Below are 24,826 nucleotides of genomic sequence, written 5' to 3'. Positions count from 1 at the left end.
TGGTAGATTGATTTGCCATTGACTGCGAATATAATTAAGTATTCTAAAATAATTTGAAGTCCCAAAGAAATAAATGCGATAATCAAGAGTAAGATAGAGCTTAAATATCACGTGATCCCAACAATGATAGGTAAATTATACTTACGTCTCGTTAACTGATGATTAACTGGACCACTAAACATCCCGCTAAGTGGGCGTTAAACCTTAACCCATGAGACTCCGCTAAGTTAAGCACAAAACAGTTGTCTACGACACACTAAGCTTAATTTGCCTCCCGGTACAAGTTTCTGTCACCTGTAGTTTCCATGCAGTTCAAGCGGAACATGAAGAGTTGTAAGTATTGACGCGTAACTGACTAGAAACCTGCGTGTGCGCACTTAACAGAAGAATTAATTAAAATTGTTTTTTTTTAATGTGACAGGAGGCAAACGAGCAGACGGATCACCTGATGGTAAGTGATTACCGTCGCACTCCCAGGGGCGTTACAGGTGCGTTGCCGGTCTTTATGGTGAAGATACGCTCTCCTCTTGAAAGCTTGCAGGTCTATTTACCTACCTATGGTCCAAAAACATTTAGGTATTACTTTTAACGTGGTCTTTTAAAAGGGTTACGAAATTAAACAAGGGATGTTAGAAAGAGAATGCAAGTGTCTCTGTCGTTCAATTGATATCACGACAAAGTTTTAAAATCTTGCCGTCTTAACTTTAGTTATAACATTGTGTTGTCTTTACTTATGTTATAAATGAAGATTTTAAAAATACATCTAAGCATCTTGAATGGCTACTGTATGATTTAAATAATTGTCTGGCAAGTGCGCACGAGTAAATCATAATTTGAAAACAAAAAACAACTCAAAATCGAGTTAAACATTTCTAATTTCCAAACCATGATTAGCAATAACTTTTCTAGTCTTTTAAGCGTCAAAAAGTGTTATTGTAATCAGAATCTAAAGCAAGTTGTGCTTAAGTGATACTGTACTGTTCCCTTCGTAATAATATCAGTAATATATCGGTACATGATCTTAATATTGATGGTGTAGTTCAGGGATGGCGAACCAATGGCACGCGTGCCATAATTGGCACACATTTTATTTCACTATAATAAAATAATAAAAACAAAAATTTATTTATGTAGCAATATTAAAGTGTTTTATTTTTGTTGTGTTGTGTTTTAATTGATATAATTTAGTAAAGTAACGGCACGAATGGCATCTTATTTTTTTGAAAAAAATGGCACATTGATACATAAAGGTTCGCCACCCCTGGTGTAGTTAATAAGCTAGGTGAAAGGATGGGATCAGGAGAGCAATGATTGTGCTATATTATCGTTTTAACCTTGTGAAGGAAGGTTATTCCAATAGTTATTATTTCGACCTGGAGAGGTGTGCTTTGGGTGATAACGACAGATTATGTAGGTGAACATTTGTATGTGCCAATTCCTGACTGAAAAGTTTTTTGTTTTTACAGACCTGCCTTTACCAATGTATATTGTTTATGTTTCTGGAGCTTACGTGTTTCGACTTAAATAATAACAGATAGAGATAAGTTGTGCAAATAAATCGTCCCTAATTTGTATTATACACAAGGCTTTAAGAGTCAAATTGACAAAAACTTATTTATTATTGTGTAAGATGAGCGATATCCTGTTTTTGTTTTGTCTTCTTCTTCTCAATCATTATTAGTTGTTGTCTATAGTTCATTACGACCAAAGTAGAGACTGAGTACGGTTGTAACCAACCATACCCTGTTACAACCGTATCCAATGTCCCCCTACAGTAGCTAATTGAAAATCGTGCATTTCCCGGAAAATCCACAAGTTTCAACGTGAAATTAGAAAGTGTAAATATATCCTTTAAGTTGTTGAAAACCTGTACCTTACATAACACCCTGTATCAATACATAAAAACAAAATAAATAACGATTGTCATACAATCACACGGACAATGAATTACCGCGCTTACATAAATTATTACGCAATAAAACTTAACTGTAGAATAAGTATAATACATACCGCTTAACCGCGAAGTGGTAATTGTACGTAATAATATGTAGACGATTTCCGTGAAATACAAACCACTTTGAAATAGAGAAAAATAATAAATTCGATCTTTTCTCGAGACAAATAAAACAAATGTCGAGCATTATAATGAATTATGTCGAATAATAAAGTTATTTTTCACTCGAGAAAAGTTCGATTTCAACATTTTTCTGCGTTTCGAGAGGATCTATTCCGCGAGAATCGCCCCTCTGACCCTATAATGCCCACTCACCGAAGTGAAGATGTGTTAGTATACATTTAGGACGAAACTGTCGACAGGAGGCGTTAGTGAACCAGTCCTTCACAAGGCCTGCAAGCTAAAGCCCGGTCTCCGAGCACGTAGAATTTTGTCCAATGACCACAAGCTACCCATCCTTATCACTCGCGCGTAATTATGTAGCTGTCGCGTTCGCACACTCACTGCGGGCGCTCGTCGCACAGTCGCGACAGCAATATAATTACTCGCGAGCGATAAGGATAGGTAGCTTGGGGTCATTGGACGAAATTCTACGTGCTCAGCGACCAGACTATAGACGATAGATAGCACAACCACCACACCAGAGAAACTCTCAATAATTTATCTAACACGATTATTATCGATTTATTTTCAAGTACGCAATAAACTATCATTAGCCAACTAATATAATTATAATAAAAACTCATCTAACAAATGGAAATCAAAAGCATAGACGATTTGCGGAATGATCAACTTAAATACTAAGTTTTAGAATAACTGACACGGCCGGTAACACCACTTGAGGCGAAAGTTAAGTAGATACCAAACAAAATTCCTTGCATTATTGTTGTGTTTAAAACCTTGTCACATTCACTTTTGAGCGTTTATAGTACGTCATACGTACTGTACACTTAAAATGTAATGAGACAAGGTTCTAGCTGAAAATTTTGAACGCATCCTATTTTTGTTTTGCCTAAAAGTGAAAATCCTCACACCACCCCGTCCCCCAGTCGCTAAAACATCGATGTTTCAATTAATTCTGTGCATGAAAAAAATGTTTTTTGGCTAATTGATAGTCATGTCTTTGCGTTTTAAAAGTTTTGTTTTAATGTAATAGATTTATCTGTTACAAAAAAAATATATTTGTGTCGATCATAAATATAAAACCCTGTACCTAAGTACCAATATTAAATGACCCAAAACATGCACAGAAAACATTGAAAAATAAAATCTATCGGTTTCTCGAGACATAGAGGAATAATAAAGCGTAAAGAATGCTTCAGAAGAGCGTAGAAGAAGAAGCTGTGATATAGCGTTAACCACTGGGGGACTACACGGTTAACCCGGACCAAGTTCCGTAATGCTAATTTTGGACGACATATTTTTTTCTTTTTAATCTATGGTGACAGGATTTAACGGTCCGGTACCTTTTTTATCTGTGGTGAAATAATGTAGGATGGTTGCTTATTTTTTTTGTTGCCAGAACAAAAATAATATGTAGTCCAAAATTCGCACAGCGCATCAAGTTCAGCTAAACTGTGTACATAATCGACAGTAACATACAATTTGGACGTAGAGTATCCGGCCGCGGTGTGCTCTGGAAAACGTAAGCTGAGACCCGCTTCGCGGCCATGCAATAAGATACCTTAACGCGTATAAAATAAAACTCAAGCGCCATGCTACACCCCGTTACGTTTATCGTCCATTTTTAAAACTGGCAACATATGCGACACTTACCGTTTGTACCACGCATGCATTTTCCATAACACAACCCGTTCGGATACACCAAAATATTACAACACTTTTATTATTACCATTAATTGACATTATATTAAACTATATTATAGTCAGTACCTTTGACAACGAGATATACGCAGTTGTCAATTTCGGGACCAGTTTCAAATGTAAAATCAGTTGAAATTAAAAAAATTATGTGTACTAGAATTTTAGTACCTTGTATGTCTACTGAAATTAACATTTCAAACCGGTCCCTGTGGATATATTTAGAAAATGACAGAACATAGATTAGCCTTTATACCGTGTTTGTGACTATAAGCCCCCATACCTATATTTGTGAATATCAGACAATGGCAACACCATAACAATGACGTTATATTTTAAAATAGTTTCTATAGTTCCATTAAACAATTCACCCAATTTGAATGCGTTTTCTCAGACCATTTTGGCTCGGGAAGCTTGAAGCGGTAAGATATAACTATATTACATATAGCATAATACATAGCTGCGATTTTTAAATATATTTACCATTTATATTAGCTGCGAAATAAAAATAGTCTTTCAAAGCGCATCCAAAATCATTTTATTTAATGCCAACATTACTATTTCTATGTGGTGTGAGGTAAAATATTTGACGATGACGTTAAGCTATGTGATAAATATGCGTTTAGACAGTTTAGTTGTGATACTAAGTACACATGAGGTTCGGGATCAGAGGACATAGGAGGTGCCAACCTGTGCCATTACTTAACATTAGCTGCACTTCAGCAATACGAAAATATGTATATCAATTCCTTAAATTACTTCATTTGCAAACGCAATCAACAAACAACTACAAAAACGCTTAACTACAATATAAAATATAATAAAAAAGACGTGTATATTAACCACAAAAAGTGCATTGTACTCAAAATAACTCAAAGTTAAGTACCTAATCAATAATTTCCAAAGCGAAGTACTGATCATCGTAAGTACTTTGCTCACTCAGACTTAAAATCAGCCTTGGGAAATTGGCAATGTTGTCTTTTAGCTAGTGGAATGTTTATACTTTAAAAATCACAACGACGTAAATGATCACACGATTCTAGATCATAAGAATAATATGTATATCTAATATTTCATATATCTACTTGTCATCGATTAACAACCTCCAGTTCACTTAATAAATAAAAAATAAGACGATAATTCAACAATATTAAAGTCAGTAAAAATTCAACAAGAAAACCGTAAGCGATCTCTTAACCTACAAAGCTGCCGTTCAATACGTAAATTCGCGTAAAGTATGTAAATAAGGAACGGTCGAAGGCACGTCTCAGTGTCAAATTAGCTTGTCATTTCATTACCCTGTTAGAATTCGACTACGAAAAAATTTAGCTCGCCCAATAGTCAGGCACCGCGGTGTTAATGTTAGTTCATTCAATCTACAGTTAGACTCCAGGGTAGTACGGGTAAGTGGGGAACATGGATAGAGTGGGGAAGGGGGTGCTCATAGTGGGAAGAGTGGGGAGAGACCCGTACCCCGCGGGGAGAGCCGTGGGCATCGCAGTGGGGAGACTCGGGTACGTAGATAGGACCGGATTGGTGTTGGCGTAGGAGAAAATGGGAGCGGAGGTGGCGTAGGAGAGCATAGGGAGGGATAGCGACGGAGTCATTTGTTGGGGGACGGTGTACTGTCGTTTGGCGGGGGTTTGGTCGGTTTGGACTTGGAAAGCGTGGTCGTAGGAGCGTTTGGTCGGGAGGACTTGTTGTTGGGGGATGAGGTGCTGGAGGGGGTGCGGGGTGGGGGGTTGGGGGCGGCGGGCGTAGGGGAGGAGAGGGACGAGAGGGGGGCGGAGGGAGGCGAGCAGGAGGCTTTCGTGCTGTCGCGCGAGCAGGCTCTGCTGCGCGATGTGGTGTGCCAGCAGACGAGGCGCCGGCGCCGGGGCGGGGGCCAACGTACCGGGCGAAAGCACCTTGGGCGACGTCGCGGGGGTCACGCCGCCCGTCAGCACCAGGTTCATGTCGTCCCCGGAACACTGGAACACCTGGTAGAGGGGGCGGGGTCAGCTATGCCGTCTTTGGTGACGTGCGCTTCTAATACGAGTTGTGGAATGCTAATTCCTACGTGATCTGGTGCTTGAAAAGTTAGAAAATTCGATTTTCATTCTCAAAAGGACGTTGAGCAATGGAAATAATTACTCGCTAGGAATAAATATTATTATCCGATACAATACCCTGCTTCCGAGAGCAAGTTGAACCATTCCTAACAGTGCTCATAAAACATCTTTTATTTTCAGAAACATTTATATTGAACTAATTCTAAATATTATCTCACTAAAACCTTCACCAAATCACTAAGACTTCATTAAGCAATTATTAAACATAAACACATTCTAATAAAATATCTAACTGAGCCAAAGCACACGTTGCGTTGCCGTCGCCGCACTGCAAAGATTTCGCCGTATCGCCGTAACGACAACGCATTGCATCGTGTGATTTGGCTCTAATAGTCAAACTCATCCGAATAAAGGAGGTCGCACATTTATTAACCCGCCAAGGGATCGTAACCGTATCAACTCGAGGCGGTCAGTATTCTTTGTATGAAAATCCATACTGCAACGCACACTTATCGGCACCGTAACATAAACGCCTCGCCTCGCAATTGAAGCGCGAATGGCGATGACAGCTCGGTGTTGATCCCTTTGCGAGTTGATAAGTCTGCTATGAGCTTAAATAGATCTAAGTAATGGTTATCTCCAAATATTATTCTTACCTCGATGTACCGCTGCTTCTTTCCGAAGGTCATGTACCGGTGGTGTTTCTGCTGCGCACATAAATACGCGCTGGCCTCGCTGTCCATCTGGATGAAGGCTTCGCCACTCGGGTGACCCTGGGTAAACAATAACATTCAGATGACTATGTTTAAATCATTTGGGGAGGCCTTCGTCCAGCAGTGGACGAAGAAAGCAAGCAATGAAAAAAACCGAACGAAGTCATTATTGCCATTTGAAATTGTGAAAATGGCCAGCCTTTACCGCTCCTTGACTCAAGTGTCGTCCGTTTATGACGCATTTTAGAAAACTGCTATTCCAGGCGAGAAATAAAAGGGTTCGGCCAATTCACGGTACGGCTAGCACGAAAAACTTTCGAGTTCAAATCGTTTGCGTACTCGAATCGCCATCAAAAGATTTAGTAAGAAAACTACAACAGCGCCCTTATAAACGTGTCGTAAAGTGAACTTAGTATGAGATGTGGTAGCACGAAACTTATTTTGAGAACCAAAATTGTCACGTTATCGTTTAATTCGAAGATTGAGTATCGAATTTTATCGAGTACGCAAACGATTCGAAGACGAAAGTTGTTCATGCTAGAGGTACCGGATCTCGAATTAGCCGCTGATTCGTTCGCTGGACTATTATGGTGGACTCAAGTATGTCGAAGAATAACATTCAGAAGGAGAATACGACAAGTAGGTACTTAGCTTAGCTAGAGGAGTTAACAGAACTATTAGTAATTAGTGCAAGATAATTATTACTAAAATTCTTCTTTAAAAAAATTAGTTACCTGAGCGTTGAAAACCATGTGGACTCCTTGCACCACAATGTTCTTGGCGAACTCGTCCAGGAAGGTCAGTATGTGTTCCACCTACAACACAGATTAATATTATTACAGTATTTAGTTAAGCAGTAAGTAGTGCTCACTGGTTGCTTTGGTAGCTCAACAAGATTTGTGTTATGGGTGCTCATTGGTTACTTTTGAACAGGATTTGTTTTATGATTTGAACTTACCATTTAGAATGAACTGATTTATCCTGGATGCGTGTAAGAGAAATAGGCTAAGTATTATTATTATGGAGTAACAAATGTGGATAAAGTGAGTGTTAGTAATATCACAGAATAATAATAATGTACAAAATGATCAAACTTAACAAAAATGTCTTGATATTGGAAATCAACCATATACTCGTAGGTATGTATCTCCCGCGGGCCTAAAGCGCCTACACTCTTAGAGACCCCTATTGACTTATGAAACTCTAGAAGCTCTTACTGAATTGTCTAGCGTGTCTGGATTGTATGGGTTTCTTGTGCTTTTTAGAGACTCATGGGTTTCAAAGTCTCAAGTAACCCACACTATCTCACTGATCCCTACCTAAAACCCATGAGATTAGCGGTCTCTATAGTTTCTCAATCAAGTATAGGGACCGTCTCATTAGTCTCCCGCTCCTGGCGGTGCTTGTGCGAGTCTCTAGCGACCTCTAGCGTCTGAAGGAGCTCCAGAGGCGAGCAGTGTCTAGCGAAGCTAGTGTCGTGAGTGTCTAGTGGTCTCTAGTGACTCGTGAGCCTGATGCGCCCCTAGTGTCTAGTCTCATCGCCCCTAGTGTCTAGTCTCCAGCGCCCCTAGTGTCTAGTCTCAAGCGCCCCTAGTGTCTAGTCTCAAGCGCCCCTAGTGTCCAGTCTCCAGCGCCCTAGTGTCTAGTCTCCAGCGCCCCCAGTGTCTAGTCTCAAGCGCCCCTCGAGTCTCCAGCGCCCCTCTCTCGTCCCAAGCGCCCCCAGTTTGAAGTGGGGGTCTCGTCTCCCGCTCCTACCTGCGCCTCGTAGGGCAGGCCGCGCAGGCGCACGCAGTCCTTGGCGGTGCCGGAGGTGATGACGTGCTGCGGCACCAGCGCCACCGGCAGCAGCCCCTCGGCGGGCGCGGGCGCCGCCGCCGGCGTGCTGGCGGTGCTTGTGCGAGTCTCTAGCGACCTCTAGCGTCTGAAGGAGCTCCAGAGGCGAGCAGTGTCTAGCGAAGCTAGTGTCGTGAGTGTCTAGTGGTCTCTAGTGACTCGTGAGCCTGATGCGCCCCTAGTGTCTAGTCTCAAGCGCCCCTAGTGTCTAGTCTCAAGCGCCCCTAGTGTCCAGTCTCCAGCGCCCTAGTGTCTAGTCTCCAGCGCCCCCAGTGTCTAGTCTCAAGCGCCCCTCGAGTCTCCAGCGCCCCTCTCTCGTCCCAAGCGCCCCCAGTTTGAAGTGGGGGTCTCGTCTCCCGCTCCTACCTGCGCCTCGTAGGGCAGGCCGCGCAGGCGCACGCAGTCCTTGGCGGTGCCGGAGGTGATGACGTGCTGCGGCACCAGCGCCACCGGCAGCAGCCCCTCGGCGGGCGCGGGCGCCGCCGCCGGCGTGCTGGCGGTGCTTGTGCGAGTCTCTAGCGACCTCTAGCGTCTGAAGGAGCTCCAGAGGCGAGCAGTGTCTAGCGAAGCTAGTGTCGTGAGTGTCTAGTGGTCTCTAGTGACTCGTGAGCCTGATGCGCCCCTAGTGTCTAGTCTCCAGCGCCCTAGTGTCCAGTCTCAAGCGCCCCTCGAGTCTCCAGCGCCCCTCTCTCGTCCCAAGCGCCCCCAGTTTGAAGTGGGGGTCTCGTCTCCCGCTCCTACCTGCGCCTCGTAGGGCAGGCCGCGCAGGCGCACGCAGTCCTTGGCGGTGCCGGAGGTGATGACGTGCTGCGGCACCAGCGCCACCGGCAGCAGCCCCTCGGCGGGCGCGGGCGCCGCCGCCGGCGTGCTGGCGGTGCTTGTGCGAGTCTCTAGCGACCTCTAGCGTCTGAAGGAGCTCCAGAGGCGAGCAGTGTCTAGCGAAGCTAGTGTCGTGAGTGTCTAGTGGTCTCTAGTGACTCGTGAGCCTTATGCGCCCCTAGTGTCTAGTCTCAAGCGCCCCTAGTGTCTAGTCTCAAGCGCCCCTAGTGTCTAGTGTCAAGCGCCCCTAGTGTCTAGTCTCAAGCGCCCCTCGAGTCTCAGCGCCCCTAGTGTCTAGTCTCAAGCGCCCCTAGTGTCTAGTCTCAAGCGCCCCTAGTGTCTAGTCTCCAGCGCCCCTAGTGTCTAGTCTCAAGCGCCCCTAGTGGCTAGTCTCAAGCGCCCCTAGTGTCTAGTCTCAAGCGCCCCTAGTGTCTAGTCTCAAGCGCCCCTAGTGTCTAGTCTCCAGCGCCCCTAGTGTCCAGTCTCAAGCGCCCCTCGAGTCTCCAGCGCCCCTCTCTCGTCCCAAGCGCCCCCAGTTTGAAGTGGGGGTCTCGTCTCCCGCTCCTACCTGCGCCTCGTAGGGCAGGCCGCGCAGGCGCACGCAGTCCTTGGCGGTGCCGGAGGTGATGACGTGCTGCGGCACCAGCGCCACCGGCAGCAGCCCCTCGGCGGGCGCGGGCGCCGCCGCCGGCGTGCTGGCGGTGCTTGTGCGAGTCTCTAGCGACCTCTAGCGTCTGAAGGAGCTCCAGAGGCGAGCAGTGTCTAGCGAAGCTAGTGTCGTGAGTGTCTAGTGGTCTCTAGTGACTCGTGAGCCTGATGCGCCCCTAGTGTCTAGTCTCAAGCGCCCCTAGTGTCTAGTCTCAAGCGCCCCTAGTGTCTAGTCTCCAGCGCCCCTAGTGTCTAGTCTCAAGCGCCCCTCGAGTCTAGTCTCAAGCGCCCCTAGTGTCTAGTCTCACGCGCCTCTAGTGTCTAGTCTCCAGCGCCCCTAGTGTCTAGTCTCAAGCGCCCCTAGTGTCTAGTCTCAAGCGCCCCTAGTGTCTAGTCTCACGCGCCTCTAGTGTCTAGTCTTCAGCGCCCCTAGTGTCTAGTCTCCAGCGCCCCTAGTGTTAAGTCTCAAGCGCCCCTAGTGTATAGTCTCAAGCGCCCCTAGTGTCTAGTCTCCAGCGCCCCTAGTGTCTAGTCTCCAGCGCCCCTAGTGTCTAGTCTCAAGCGCCCCTAGTGTCTAGTCTCAAGCGCCCCTAGTGTCTAGTCTCACGCGCCTCTAGTGTCTAGTCTTCAGCGCCCCTAGTGTCTAGTCTCCAGCGCCCCTAGTGTTAAGTCTCAAGCGCCCCTAGTGTCTAGTCTCAAGCGCCCCTAGTGTCTAGTCTCACGCGCCCCTAGTGTCTAGTCTCCAGCGCCTCTAGTGTCTAGTCTCCAGCGCCCCTAGTGTCCAGTCTCAAGCGCCCCTAGTGTTAAGTCTCAAGCGCCCCTAGTGTCTAGTCTCAAGCGCCCCTATTGTCTAGTCTCAAGCGCCCCTAGTGTCTAGTCTCAAGCGCCCCTAGTGTCCAGTCTCCAGCGCCCTAGTGTCTAGTCTCCAGCGCCCTAGTGTCCAGTCTCAAGCGCCCCTCGAGTCTCCAGCGCCCCTCTCTCGTCCCAAGCGCCCCCAGTTTGAAGTGGGGGTCTCGTCTCCCGCTCCTACCTGCGCCTCGTAGGGCAGGCCGCGCAGGCGCACGCAGTCCTTGGCGGTGCCGGAGGTGATGACGTGCTGCGGCACCAGCGCCACCGGCAGCAGCCCCTCGGCGGGCGCGGGCGCCGCCGCCGGCGTGCTGGCGGTGCTTGTGCGAGTCTCTAGCGACCTCTAGCGTCTGAAGGAGCTCCAGAGGCGAGCAGTGTCTAGCGAAGCTAGTGTCGTGAGTGTCTAGTGGTCTCTAGTGACTCGTGAGCCTTATGCGCCCCTAGTGTCTAGTCTCAAGCGCCCCTAGTGTCTAGTCTCAAGCGCCCCTAGTGTCTAGTGTCAAGCGCCCCTAGTGTCTAGTCTCAAGCGCCCCTCGAGTCTCAGCGCCCCTAGTGTCTAGTCTCAAGCGCCCCTAGTGTCTAGTCTCAAGCGCCCCTAGTGTCTAGTCTCCAGCGCCCCTAGTGTCTAGTCTCAAGCGCCCCTAGTGGCTAGTCTCAAGCGCCCCTAGTGTCTAGTCTCAAGCGCCCCTAGTGTCTAGTCTCAAGCGCCCCTAGTGTCTAGTCTCCAGCGCCCCTAGTGTCCAGTCTCAAGCGCCCCTCGAGTCTCCAGCGCCCCTCTCTCGTCCCAAGCGCCCCCAGTTTGAAGTGGGGGTCTCGTCTCCCGCTCCTACCTGCGCCTCGTAGGGCAGGCCGCGCAGGCGCACGCAGTCCTTGGCGGTGCCGGAGGTGATGACGTGCTGCGGCACCAGCGCCACCGGCAGCAGCCCCTCGGCGGGCGCGGGCGCCGCCGCCGGCGTGCTGGCGGTGCTTGTGCGAGTCTCTAGCGACCTCTAGCGTCTGAAGGAGCTCCAGAGGCGAGCAGTGTCTAGCGAAGCTAGTGTCGTGAGTGTCTAGTGGTCTCTAGTGACTCGTGAGCCTGATGCGCCCCTAGTGTCTAGTCTCCAGCGCCCCTAGCGTCTAGTCTCAAGCGCCCCTAGCGTCTAGTCTCAAGCGCCCCTAGTGTCTAGTCTCAAGCGCCCCTAGTGTCTAGTCTCAAGCGCCCCAGTGTCTAGTCTCATCGCCCCTAGTGTCCAGTCTCAAGCGCCCCTAGTGTCTAGTCTCCAGCGCCCCTAGTGTCTAGTCTCAAGCGCCCCTAGTGTCTAGTCTCAAGCGCCCCTAGTGTCTAGTCTCCAGCGCCCCTAGCGTCTAGTCTCCAGCGCCCCTAGTGTCCAGTCTCAAGCGCCCCTCGAGTCTCCAGCGCCCCTCTCTCGTCCCAAGCGCCCCCAGTTTGAAGTGGGGGTCTCGTCTCCCGCTCCTACCTGCGCCTCGTAGGGCAGGCCGCGCAGGCGCACGCAGTCCTTGGCGGTGCCGGAGGTGATGACGTGCTGCGGCACCAGCGCCACCGGCAGCAGCCCCTCGGCGGGCGCGGGCGCCGCCGCCGGCGTGCTGGCGGTGCTTGTGCGAGTCTCTAGCGACCTCTAGCGTCTGAAGGAGCTCCAGAGGCGAGCAGTGTCTAGCGAAGCTAGTGTCGTGAGTGTCTAGTGGTCTCTAGTGACTCGTGAGCCTGATGCGCCCCTAGTGTCTAGTCTCCAGCGCCCCTAGCGTCTAGTCTCAAGCGCCCCTAGCGTCTAGTCTCAAGCGCCCCTAGTGTCTAGTCTCAAGCGCCCCTAGTGTCTAGTCTCAAGCGCCCCAGTGTCTAGTCTCATCGCCCCTAGTGTCCAGTCTCAAGCGCCCCTAGTGTCTAGTCTCCAGCGCCCCTAGTGTCTAGTCTCAAGCGCCCCTAGTGTCTAGTCTCAAGCGCCCCTAGTGTCTAGTCTCAATCGCCCCTAGTGTCTAGTCTCAAGCGCCCCTTGTGTCTAGTCTCAAGCGCCCCTAGTGTCTAGTCTCCAGCGCCCCTAGTGTCTAGTCTCCAGCGCCCCTAGTGTCTAGTCTCAAGCGCCCCTAGTGTCTAGTCTCCAGCGCCCCTAGTGTCTAGTCTCACGCGCCCCTAGCGTCTAGTCTCCAGCGCCCTAGTGTCTAGTCCCAAGCGCCCCTCGAGTCTCCAGCGCCCCTCTCTCGTCCCAAGCGCCCCCAGTTTGAAGTGGGGTCTCGTCTCCCGCTCCTACCTGCGCCTCGTAGGGCAGGCCGCGCAGGCGCACGCAGTCCTTGGCGGTGCCGGAGGTGATGACGTGCTGCGGCACCAGCGCCACCGGCAGCAGCCCCTCGGCGGGCGCGGGCGCCGCCGCCGGCGTGCTGGCGGTGCTTGTGCGAGTCTCTAGCGACCTCTAGCGTCTGAAGGAGCTCCAGAGGCGAGCAGTGTCTAGCGAAGCTAGTGTCGTGAGTGTCTAGTGGTCTCTAGTGACTCGTGAGCCTGATGCGCCCCTAGTGTCTAGTCTCCAGCGCCCCTAGCGTCTAGTCTCAAGCGCCCCTAGCGTCTAGTCTCAAGCGCCCCTAGTGTCTAGTCTCAAGCGCCCCTAGTGTCTCGTCTCCAGCGCCCCTAGTGTCTCGTCTCAAGCGCCCCTAGTGTCTAGTCTCACGCGCCCCTAGTGTCTAGTCTCAAGCGCCCCTAGTGTCTAGTCTCAAGCGCCCCTTGTGTCTAGTCTCAAGCGCCCCTTGTGTCTAGTCTCCAGCGCCCCTAGTGTCTAGTCTCAAGCGCCCCTAGTGTCTAGTCTCCAGCGCCCCTAGTGTCCAGTCTCAAGCGACCCTAGTGTCTAGTCTCCAGCGCCCCTAGTGTCTAGTCTCAAGCGCCCCTAGTGTCTAGTCTCCAGCACCCCTAGTGTCTAGTCTCAAGCGCCCCTAGTGTCTAGTCTCAAGCGCCCCTAGCGTCTAGTCTCCAGCGCCCCTCGAGTCTCCAGCGCCCCTCTCTCGTCCCAAGCGCCCCCAGTTTGAAGTGGGGTCTCGTCTCCCGCTCCTACCTGCGCCTCGTAGGGCAGGCCGCGCAGGCGCACGCAGTCCTTGGCGGTGCCGGAGGTGATGACGTGCTGCGGCACCAGCGCCACCGGCAGCAGCCCCTCGGCGGGCGCGGGCGCCGCCGCCGGCGTGCTGGCGGTGCTTGTGCGAGTCTCTAGCGACCTCTAGCGTCTGAAGGAGCTCCAGAGGCGAGCAGTGTCTAGCGAAGCTAGTGTCGTGAGTGTCTAGTGGTCTCTAGTGACTCGTGAGCCTGATGCGCCCCTAGTGTCTAGTCTCAAGCGCCCCTAGTGTCTAGTCTCAAGCGTCCCTAGTGTCTAGTCTCCAGCGCCCCTAGTGTCTAGTCTCAAGCGCCCCTAGTGTCTAGTCTCCAGCGCCCCTAGTGTCTAGTCTCCAGCGCCCCTAGTCTCTAGTCTCAAGCGCCCCTAGTGTCTAGTCTCCAGCGCCCCTAGTGTCTAGTCTCCAGCGCCCCTAGTGTCTAGTCTCAAGCGCCCCTAGTGTCTAGTCTCCAGCGCCCCTAGTGTCTAGTCTCAAGCGCCCTAGTGTCTAGTCTAAAGCGCCCCTCGAGTCTCCAGCGCCCCTAGTGTCTAGTCTCAAGCGCCCCTAGTGTCTAGTCTCAAGCGCCCTAGTGTCTAGTCTCAAACGCCCCTAGTGTCTAGTCTCAAGCGCCCCTAGTGTCTAGTCTCAGGCGCCCCTAGTGTCTAGTCTCCAGCGCCCGTAGTGTCTAGTCTCACTCAAGCGCCCCTAGTGTCTAGTCTCAAGCGCCCCTAGTGTCTAGTCTAACGCGCCCCTAGTGTCTAGTCTCCAGCGCCCCTAGTGTCTAGTCTCCAGCGCCCTAGTGTCTAGTCTCAAGCGCCCCTAGTGTCTAGTCTCACGCGCCCCTAGTGTCTAGTCTCAAGCGCCCCTAGTGTCTAGTCTCAAGCGCCCCTAGTGTCTAGTCTCAACCGCCCCTAGTGTCTAGTCTCAACCGCCCCTAGTGTCTAATCTCAACCGCCCCTAGTGTCTAGTCTCAACCGCCCCTAGTGTCTAGTCTCAAACGCCCCTAGTGTCTAGTCTCCAGCGCCCCTAGCGTCTAGTCTCAAACGCCCCTAGTGTCTAGTCTCAAGCGCCCCTAGTGTCTAGCTAGTCTCAAGCGCCCCTAGTGTCTAGTCTCCAGCGCCCCTAGTGTCTAGTCTCACGCGCCCCTAGTGTCTAGTCTCCAGCGCCCCTAGTGTCTAGTCTCACGCGCCCCTAGTGTCTAGTCTCACGCGCCCCTAGTGTCTAGTCTCAAGCGCCCCTAGTGTCTAGTCTCAAGCGCCCCTAGTGTCTAGTCTCCAGCGCCCCTAGTGTCTAGTCTCCAGCGCCCCTAGCGTCTAGTCTCCAGCGCCCCTAGTGTCCAGTCTCAAGCGCCCCTCGAGTCTCCAGCGCCCCTCTCTCGTCCCAAGCGCCCCCAGTTTGAAGTGGGGGTCTCGTCTCCCGCTCCTACCTGCGCCTAGGGCATGCATTATTCGTTCGATATTGGTATTCGAATATTTCGAATACTAAAATTTATGGTATTCGAATACTTCGAATAAAACGAATTTTTCGAATACTGCTATTTTCAATATAATGTAAATGAAAAGAAACACTTTTTTGTCTATAATCAATCATTTTAATAAGGATCAATTTGCTTAATACTATCATCTAACTTCATTAACTACTTTAAAAAAAAGGCTGCTATCGAAGGTATTCGAAAAAATACTGTTCAAACGAATGAAGCCCCACATCGGTGATCTGATACCTGAACATCAATTTGGTTTCCGGGAAAGACACTCCACAACTGAACAGGTCCACAGAACCATAAACATCGTCCCTGAAGAACTAGAAAAGAAACGATACTGCTCAGCTGCGTTCTTGGACATAAGTCAAGCCTTCGATAAGGTCTGGCATAAAGGGCTCTTGTACAAACTTAAACAGAACCTCTCATGTCCGTTCTACGAAATACTTAGGTCGTATTTGAAAGACATATGCTTTGAAGTCAGATCTGGAGACTCTGGTTCTGCCCTATGCAACATAACGTCCGGTATAGCCCAGGGTAGTGTCTTGGGGCCCGTGCTATACCTATTGTTTACCGCTGACCTGCCAACAACTGCAAATACATTCACAGGAACCTTTGCTGACGACAATGTAACAATGGCAACACATGACGATCCAGTGACGGCCTCACTCTCACTCAAATCTGTGCATGTTTCTGTAACCTTCACTCTTAGAAGAAACTCCTGCCCACCGGTTAAACTTAATGGTATCCAAATACCTCAGGCTGAGCCGCTGAGGACGTTAGGTATCTGGGCTTGCACTTGGACTGCAGGCTAACCTGGAGAAAGCATATAATATGGACAAAGAGGAAGCAACTAGATGCCAAACTAAAAAACATGATGTGGCTTGTCGGAGTCCAGTCACAGCTGAACACCAGTAGTAAAATGATGGTCTACAAAACTATCCTTAAACCTATATGGACCTACGGGATACAGCTGTGGGGAACAGCTGCCAACTCCAATCTCGACATAATCGAGCACTTAGACAAAAGCCGTACGTTTGATTGTCCAAATGCCGTGGTATATCAGCAAGAGCCATACACTCCGCTACAAGGATAAACTTTCAAATCATCCAAACTCATCAGTCCAACAGCTCATGACCATTGAAGGCTTCATATTCAGCAGACTGCAAAGAGCTTGTGTCAGGCAGGAGTATCCTTAGTAGATTTTAGGACAGTTGAGAAACCGGATGCCCACTGAGGGCAACTGAGTCACTGGACTCCAGCAGGAGTCCAGTGACTCAGTTGTAGTCAGTTTACTACAAACAAAAAATCTCAGTACCACAGGAGATAACTACACCATAACACTAGCACCATTGGAAACCATATGCCTGGCACTTTAACCTTTTTCGCGAATATTGGTTGGCACTTGAAGGGATATCTGCGATTGCGCGCACTTGTCCATAATCTAACCTTACCGCTAACTTCTTGCCTGCAGTTTTAATAGTTTTAAGTTTTATTAATAAGTTTGCGGTCAGATATTTTTACAATTTTTTAATAGGAAAGGCGTATTCGTATTGTTCGAAAAGACCGAATAATTACATAGATGCTATTCGAATAATAAATGTGGCGAATATCCGAATAATATGGATATCCGGATATCCGAATTGCATGCCCTACCTGCGCCTCGTAGGGCAGGCCGCGTAGGCGCACGCAGTCCTTGGCGGTGCCGGAGGTGATGACGTGCTGCGGCACCAGCGCCACCGGCAGCAGCCCCTCGGCGGGCGCGGGCGCCGCCGCCGGCGTGCTGGCGGTGCTTGTGCGAGTCTCTAGCGACCGGTTTAACACCTGCGAAAGAAGCATAAGAAATGGGTGACGACATTTACTTATTTGATTTCATGGGCGTCGCTTTGAAGGACTAACGCCCGTATTCACAAGCGATACTTGCTTAAGTGAATCACAGCGTTGAATAGAACTCTTTAAAATAAATTAAAACTTTCGAGTTCGAATCGTTTGCGTATTCGAATCGCCATCAAAAAATTTAATATGAAACTGCAACAGCGCCCTTGTGAACGTGTCGTAAAGTGAACTTAGTAGGTATGAGAAATGTTTGCACGAAACTTATTTTGAGAATCAAAATGGTCACGTTATCGTTTAATTCGAAGGTTGAGTATCGAATACGCAAACGATTCGAAGACGAAAGTTGTTAATGCTTGAGGTACGGTACACACTGATAGTTGAATTTCCAAGTGAATATTAATTCGCTAATAACCAAACTGCATTGTGTCCCCTGCTAACTTTTATAGTCAGATTATAGTATGCTAAGAACCTTTACAAAATGTTAAGCAATTTTTTCCTTTATCTAAATACAGTTAGAGTTGAATTTGTTTGTGTAAATGTTAACCTCACTACAAGGCCGATAAGAAATATAAGTTATTGTTCGCTAGTCAATAATCCGCGCTAAAGTGCTAATAGAATTTTACTACAGCTGATAACATTGTTTCCAACCGAAATAAATTCCAAGAAAACTCAAAAAATACCTAACAGTAGTCACAGCAATTACCCTAGAATTAAAAACATTCATCTACAATACTTCGTCCATGTTATTCATATAATAATATTTATTTAAAATATGACATGGATTTTAAAATGTATCTGAAAAAGTTGTAAACTGTAAAATATTACAAACATCGGAAAATTATGAGATCATTTTTTTAATAAAAAATTTAACAAGTTTAAATGGTTCAGCCATTGCTAACGTCAGCCGGAGAACAGGGCATTATAATAATTGCCCGTAATTATTTTGTATTCCATACCTATTTACGGAAGATAGATAAGGATAAGCCTACTGGTTAAGAATATGATCAATTGTTGCTATTAATGGTCAATAAATTTTTTTAAAAACCACTATAATAGTGTTCAAATCATCTTATGTCTTACCTGCTGCACCTCCGCTGTAGTAGATCGAAATAATTCGATATATCGTGCTCCTATTAATTTCCTGTGCCTCGAAAGCGCTTTGGGCGCGTCATCTTCCTTCGCGAATAGCACAAAGGCGTCGCCAGTGGCTCGGCCATCGGCTCGCCGAACGAAAAGTACGCCTTCAGCGCCATCTAGCACTTGCACTGGGTCGTCACCCGTTGAGAAGAATTCAAGCTGGAAAAGGGCAGAGAACGTGGGGTTATTTCTGAATAGTTTTATTCTGAAATTTAGTAGCTTTAAGGATGATCAACAATCAACATAAATTAATACAATTCTAATAAGAAATCTGGATAATTTGTCTGGCTCATATTTGGGATTTGGTAATGGGCACTTTTAATAATTTGAAGAGATACCAGAGATTTTAATTCAAGAACTTTTTATTATTTACTGTTATGCTTTAAAAGAAGAGCGCAAATAAACAAAGCGAAACTAGCAATCATATTTTCACCGCGTATTAATAAAGTAGTTTGAGGGATGAAAAAAAGTTTCGAAAGCACTTTAATTTTGTCTTGGTTTAATAACTCAGTTTTTCCGTGTAACTTACGATGCAGCGTTGACACGAATTTTAATAAAATTTTAGATACTGTGCCCAATATTTTTGTTGCTTCATGTTGGTAGAATAAGTGCTTATAAAAGACCCGTAACTTATAGGAAAACAGCATAATATTTTCACTTACAACTTGCTGCGGCTGCGCGTCGTAGGGCAGGCCGCGCATGCGGACGATGACCTGCGCGCCTCGCGACAGGAACGCCGCCGCCTCGCACGTCGCGCCGCCCGCTACGGACAAGAAGTCTTCGCCGCTCGCACGGTACACCTGCGGAAGAATGGTATTTAATTCAAATTCTTTTATTATTAGGTAAATCCTTTTCAGACCACCTAATCAAGTCCCACATACAGCTTGCCCTACCACCAGTTTGGCGGGGTTTTTACGAATATTTATAGCAACTGGTTATGTACTAGCAACGTGACTGCGAAAATACAGTGTGAGTCACGTTAAAGTGTACATATGAAAATAAATGAAACTAAACCTATTTTTATCGACAAAAAATAATTTTTATGAAAATTTTTTTTACATCAATAAAAAAAAAACAAAAAATTTTTGACCTCTTTTTTGTCGATAAAAATAGGTCTAGTTTCATCTATTTTCATATGTACACTTTAACGTGACTCACACTGTATATAGAAACAAGCGCCAGCTATAATTGAACACGGCACTATCATTATTGTTTCGCGTAGCAGTCATGTTGCGATTTTGCAACTAGCAACTGGTTGCCAAAATCTGTAACACGTATGCGGGACAACGTATCGGCTGGTGCTGAAAAATGGGAGGATACTCGGTCAGTCTCACTTAAGTTAATGAATTGGGGATTTGATTTGATACTGTGTGAATTTACAACAAAAAATCGACTGCCTCAGGTGGAACTAAATCCTTTCATTTGCAGGGAGACTGCTCTAACCACTGATTGAGCTATACCAAATGCCTGGCGGCTGACAGTTAAGTTAACCTACCTCAATGTACCGAGGGCCGATGTGGTGTTTATGCCGCTTGAGCGCCATATCGCGGTGCTCCTGCGAGATGAACCGCACCAACGCTTCGCCGTTACGGCGCCCCTGCGGCGACAAACACAGCGCTACTCCGCCCCTGCACAGACAATTAAATAAATATGTATTATTAAGAGTTAAAGATTGTAAGAATTTGTATGGAACCATATTTTAATTCAACGGTATTTAGCTAAAATAGACATTTAAAGGTAGGTACCTCAAAAATAAAATAATACTAATAACATTTTTTTAAATGTGTAGACAACCTACTATTTAATAATGTTACAAATAGATATTTTTTTCCTTTGACTTAGATTATTCTTGATTGACAAGAATACAAAATTACTTGGCAACATTGAGTCCTCTGAAGAACTTTGCGATGTCTTGGTCCGACGACTGCCAGGGCAAGCCGCGGGCGCGAACGATGCAGTTGCCGTCTATTTCATCGTCTTTTGAGCTGCAACAACAGAAAATATGCGTTAATTGTGGAGTTAAATAAAACAACTGGATCCGATAGGAATTGAACCCACATCCTTCGATCACTAAGCTACCGCTGAGCTACCGAAAAATTGGTCGAAATTATAGGTATAAAGTTAAAATAATAATGATCAATACAAGAATCCCAACACTAATCTAAATAATTTCTTGGTAATTATATTTTTTTAATCAAGGAAAATAAAAATATATCCATATCTTTTTTTGGTTTTTTTTTGGTTTTTGTGACACCGTCAATAGTTATCATTAATATTTGGAAATGCTATGTACCTAACTTGTTTTAAATAAAATAAATAAATAATCTTTTCATAGTACCTAGTAGCTGAGGTCTTTAGCCGATAAAGACATCTAAGAATGATTCAACCTTCGAAGTACATTTAATTAAAAATAACTTTTATTACAATTAACTGACTTAAATATTTAACTTGGTAATTAAAAAGCAGCTGATTGATAAACCAACACTAAATTATCGACACAAAACATAACATGACACGACAAGAGTCGCTAAGATAATTAGTTTTACAGATCACTTTATGACAGTCACATGGACAGCTCATCTCTCGTAGACTTCATGGTCTGTAGATGATTGTGAATAATGTGAATGACGACTCTAAATAAATATCAAAACATTATTAAATTATTAAATATCAAAAAATTAGAAAAAGATGAAAATATGTAAATGGAAAAAGGTCGTTACCATCCTTGGGTTTACAAACAAACAAACCTGTTACTGGCGCATTATTCCCTGATTGGAATATTCAAGAATTGAAAGAAGGCCATAATTTTTAAATAGTATTAGATAGGACTGCGCAAAGTGCGCATGTGACCTCATTCATCAAAATAATTACTAAAATAATCTATTATACGTGTAAATATTAATCCGATAAGTGATAATAATATGCAATTCATTATTTTTTTACTGTTCAAAGTTACCCAAGTTATATGTAATTTCAAGAACATTTTGCATTTGCACAGCATGTCAGTGGTTTGACCTCAGAGATCATCAGATGCACAGTAAGAATAAACACAACATATCTAGACTGGCATACAATGTTGAAGTTACTTTTTAGTTCACACGTACTGTACTGTGAATACCTAGATTTAGCTATCCAATGTGAAATACAAAGGCTCGTATAATCGCTCTAAAACGAGGATTCCACGAACGTTTCAACAAACGTCGCGACGGCTTTACACTATAGTATCTTATAGGTGGTTATAAAAGGTGTAATTTTGTATCAAACTTTTATGGAACGTGCGTGTGATTCAAGATCGTATTTTACTTTTTTTTTTTTTTTTTATGTGATAGGAGGCAAACGAGCAAACGGATCACCTGATGGTAAGTGATTACCGTCGCCCATAGACACCCGCAGACCCAGGGGCGTTACAGGTGCGTTGCCGGCCTTTAAGGTAAAGATACGCTCTCCTCTTGAAAGCTTGCAGGTCGTATCCGTCCGGAAACACCGCAGACGACAGTCCATTCCACAGTTTGGTTGTACGGGGCAGAAAGTTTCTAGAGAAACGTACTTACAATTACTTAACTAACAATATCTCAAAATAATTACAATATTTTCAGTGTCACTCCTTAATTTCTTTTAAATAATTTATTCTTATACTTATAAATCGATATCCCAATAAAAATAGGATTACAATTCGAATACTTAATAGGACTCGTAAAACATTTTACTGTAAAACATAATTTTAATAAGTAATTAATTTATGAATACGAGTAATGATGACCACCAAAAAAAATAACTACAGAGAGAAAATAATTACAAGAAAATTCAAACATATTTTGTCATAAAACCTTAGATTAAATCCGAGTTTTTATGAATATTTCCTACTAAATAAAGTGTGTAAGAACGCAGTGTGTGAAACAAGCTCTTATCGGCGCATGCGTTATCGTGTCGTAAAAAATAATGGTCTCGCTAGACTCACGGCTCAAGTATTACAACTGAAAAACTTACTTGGAAAAAACTACAGGAATGTAATGCAATCGACTCTTGAATCATTTGTATGAAATGACAATGGACTATGAATCTTAGTACTTATACTCTAGACTCCATTTTTATCATCATCAGATTATTCGAGGCGACAATAGCCAAACAACTGCACGCAGCGCAGGTAGATTTACCTACTTAATGAATTCTACTGACCACGTCACTTTTGTAGCAGAGTTTTGGGATGACACTGCACACTGTTATAGGTGTGTTGTCGACACGACAAGATTCAGAAGAAGAATAGCAACTTTGTAAGTGTCGGACTTCAATACGAGGGTTGGTAATTCAAACCCTGCCGCTGCTAGACTCTTATTGTGCTGAACCTACTCTTAACTTCATATTGGAGGGCTAAGGGGACTAAATAGTAATTTATGCAATAACTGTAGGTATACATTACAAAAAAATCTCCACTGCAGGAGATCCTCTCTAATTTACGAGTACTAGAGGCCAATGGAAGAAGGAAGATTGGATCCCATAACGTCTTTTAAACCATTTTTTTTTGTTTGCTAGAAAAAGTAACGCTACGTTATTTTAACACTAAATACGAAGTTACGAAGTACGACTACAGAATAAGGCTGAGTTGCACCACCTAACTTTGACCGTAACTATAACAATAACCAGTGTTTTTTGTGTGTTTTGACAGATTTTTGACGTTTGTCAAAGTTAAAGTAAGATGGTGCAACCCAGCCTAAAAACTGGACAAGATGCAGAAAACGGTAATTTCAAAACGGCCTTGTGAGTTGTGCTATGGTTCAGACTTCAAAGTCAAACCCAAGTGACAGCATAAAGTAAACAGCGGCGCTTCTCGCGCATTGTTCAGATTGTTTTGCTTCATCCATAATGGACATTGTGTCCATGGGACTGTTCACAAGTGTATTTTTATTAGCCGAAAGAACATTCAAATGTTGAGTCACACACCTACCACTAACAGTTTGGCTTCTACTGAATTATACAAACGCCCCCAATGTAATGTAAACCCTTGATTTTGGTAGATCGTTTACGGTACTCCTTTTGTCATGTAACTAACATCATATTAGAAAGAAAGAAAAACATTTATACTACTTAAACTATAGGTCTAGACCAAAAATATTAATTGAAAATCACACATATAAGTATTTTTAACATATTGGTTATAACAAAGCATGCTTGAATCAACCAAATTTACTGAAAATGACGATTTGGAAGTACCCTTGCTATGTCAGCGAAATGACCACAGAAATGACGCTCTAAAGTTTCGTCATTTACAAATTTATATAACTACCTATATTTCCTTAATACTCGTGTCTCGTATTCAATGAATGATTTAGTCTACGTTAAAATTGCAATAGTTTAAGTTTTCCTTAATGAATTAATTCCATGATTTACGGAATTATTTGCTTGAATGATAATACGAATGGAACTATCACCAAGGTTGTATAAAGGACGATGATCTGATAAAATACTCATATTACTTACAGTTAAGTGGGCCATTAATGTTCGTTTGTTTACCAATGACTAGTTATCAATGGATAGTTTTAAATATCCTCAGTTAACACTTAGTAAGTGATAAGTATAAGAGACTGTGGTTTATATTAAATATGCTGACTGATTGATACGATATTTCTAAAAACGAACTGAAAACCTATTTATAAATCTTAGGCTGGGTTGCACCATCTTACTTTAACTTTGACAAACGTCAAAATTCTGTCAAACTTTAAAAAAACACTTAAAAACTCGTTAAAGTTACGGTCAAAGTTAGGTGGTGCAACTCAGCCTTAGACTACAAGGTGTGTTACTAATTAATTATCAAGATTTAGTTGAAGAAAAAGGGTTTTGGTCTAAATCTCACTTACTTAGGTAGGTTTTGATTTTGTTTTTATACAAATAAAAACAAAATCAAAAATATTTTATTCAATTTTGACCACTACTGTAGGCCTAAGATGCGCGCAGCGATAAGCGGTTATCACGCCATTTTATCGATTTTGCCCATACATTTTGATGTCGATAAAAGTTATCACGGCGCGCATCTTAGGCCTACTTATAAACGTCAAGGATGGCTTCATCATAACATGAAGAGAGTTTGACCAGTAATCTACTTATTCAGCCGCACAAAATCAATCGGGTTAATATGTGAATTCACTGAACCTTATTGTGTTGTTGTGTGATGTTTCTTGAAATTCCGTCCAGTAGTATTTTTTTTCAGCTGAGTAGCTAACATTAATCCAAAAAGAAATATAATAAAATTAGAACCCTCAGACAGTTCAGCAGACCGAATAACGCAAGATCACTATAGGCTTATGTCTAACATGGATTGGGAACTCAAATGTTAAAAGTGTAGAAGGAGATTGGGAATTTACAATGTAGGTGCTTAACTTGCTAGATACGAAGGGTTTATTCCTTTCAATAAAACTGAGGATGACGCATTTAGAGATTCATAGCAGGGAATATTTTCATACGAAGCTAACGGATTGAAATCATCGCTGAGTAATTAATTACACAAACTTAACGCTATTAAATCGATTTGAAATGAAAAGTCATGCTTACAATTTAAGTTTACTTCAAATGCGTTGTTTGTCCACATTTTGGTGTTGCAACATGAAAACTTCAAATCGGCAAGATTTATTAGGTA

General features: G+C 45.0%; 1 protein-coding gene across 1 annotated transcript in view; it reads right to left on the bottom strand.

Annotated features, from left to right (window-relative positions):
- The window catches only part of LOC135082994 (RNA-binding protein fusilli), a 105,706-nt gene that overhangs the window by 5,241 nt on the left and 75,639 nt on the right, over positions 1 to 24,826 (bottom strand). The window contains exons 7-16 of the mRNA XM_063977754.1: positions 20,073 to 20,183; positions 19,694 to 19,826; positions 18,861 to 18,998; positions 18,142 to 18,357; positions 16,882 to 17,049; positions 15,982 to 16,041; positions 13,718 to 13,876; positions 7,274 to 7,354; positions 6,483 to 6,599; positions 5,164 to 5,754 (exon numbers count right to left, since the gene is read on the bottom strand). Coding sequence (XP_063833824.1) covers positions 5,164 to 5,754; positions 6,483 to 6,599; positions 7,274 to 7,354; positions 13,718 to 13,876; positions 15,982 to 16,041; positions 16,882 to 17,049; positions 18,142 to 18,357; positions 18,861 to 18,998; positions 19,694 to 19,826; positions 20,073 to 20,183 — 1,774 coding nt within the window. The remainder of the gene's footprint in view (positions 1 to 5,163; positions 5,755 to 6,482; positions 6,600 to 7,273; positions 7,355 to 13,717; positions 13,877 to 15,981; positions 16,042 to 16,881; positions 17,050 to 18,141; positions 18,358 to 18,860; positions 18,999 to 19,693; positions 19,827 to 20,072; positions 20,184 to 24,826) is intronic.

The sequence above is a fragment of the Ostrinia nubilalis genome, chromosome 22 (genome assembly GCF_963855985.1).
Source record: "Ostrinia nubilalis chromosome 22, ilOstNubi1.1, whole genome shotgun sequence".
In the NCBI taxonomy this organism is placed as follows: domain Eukaryota; kingdom Metazoa; phylum Arthropoda; class Insecta; order Lepidoptera; family Crambidae; genus Ostrinia; species Ostrinia nubilalis.
This window is presented reverse-complemented; position numbering and strand designations above follow the sequence as displayed.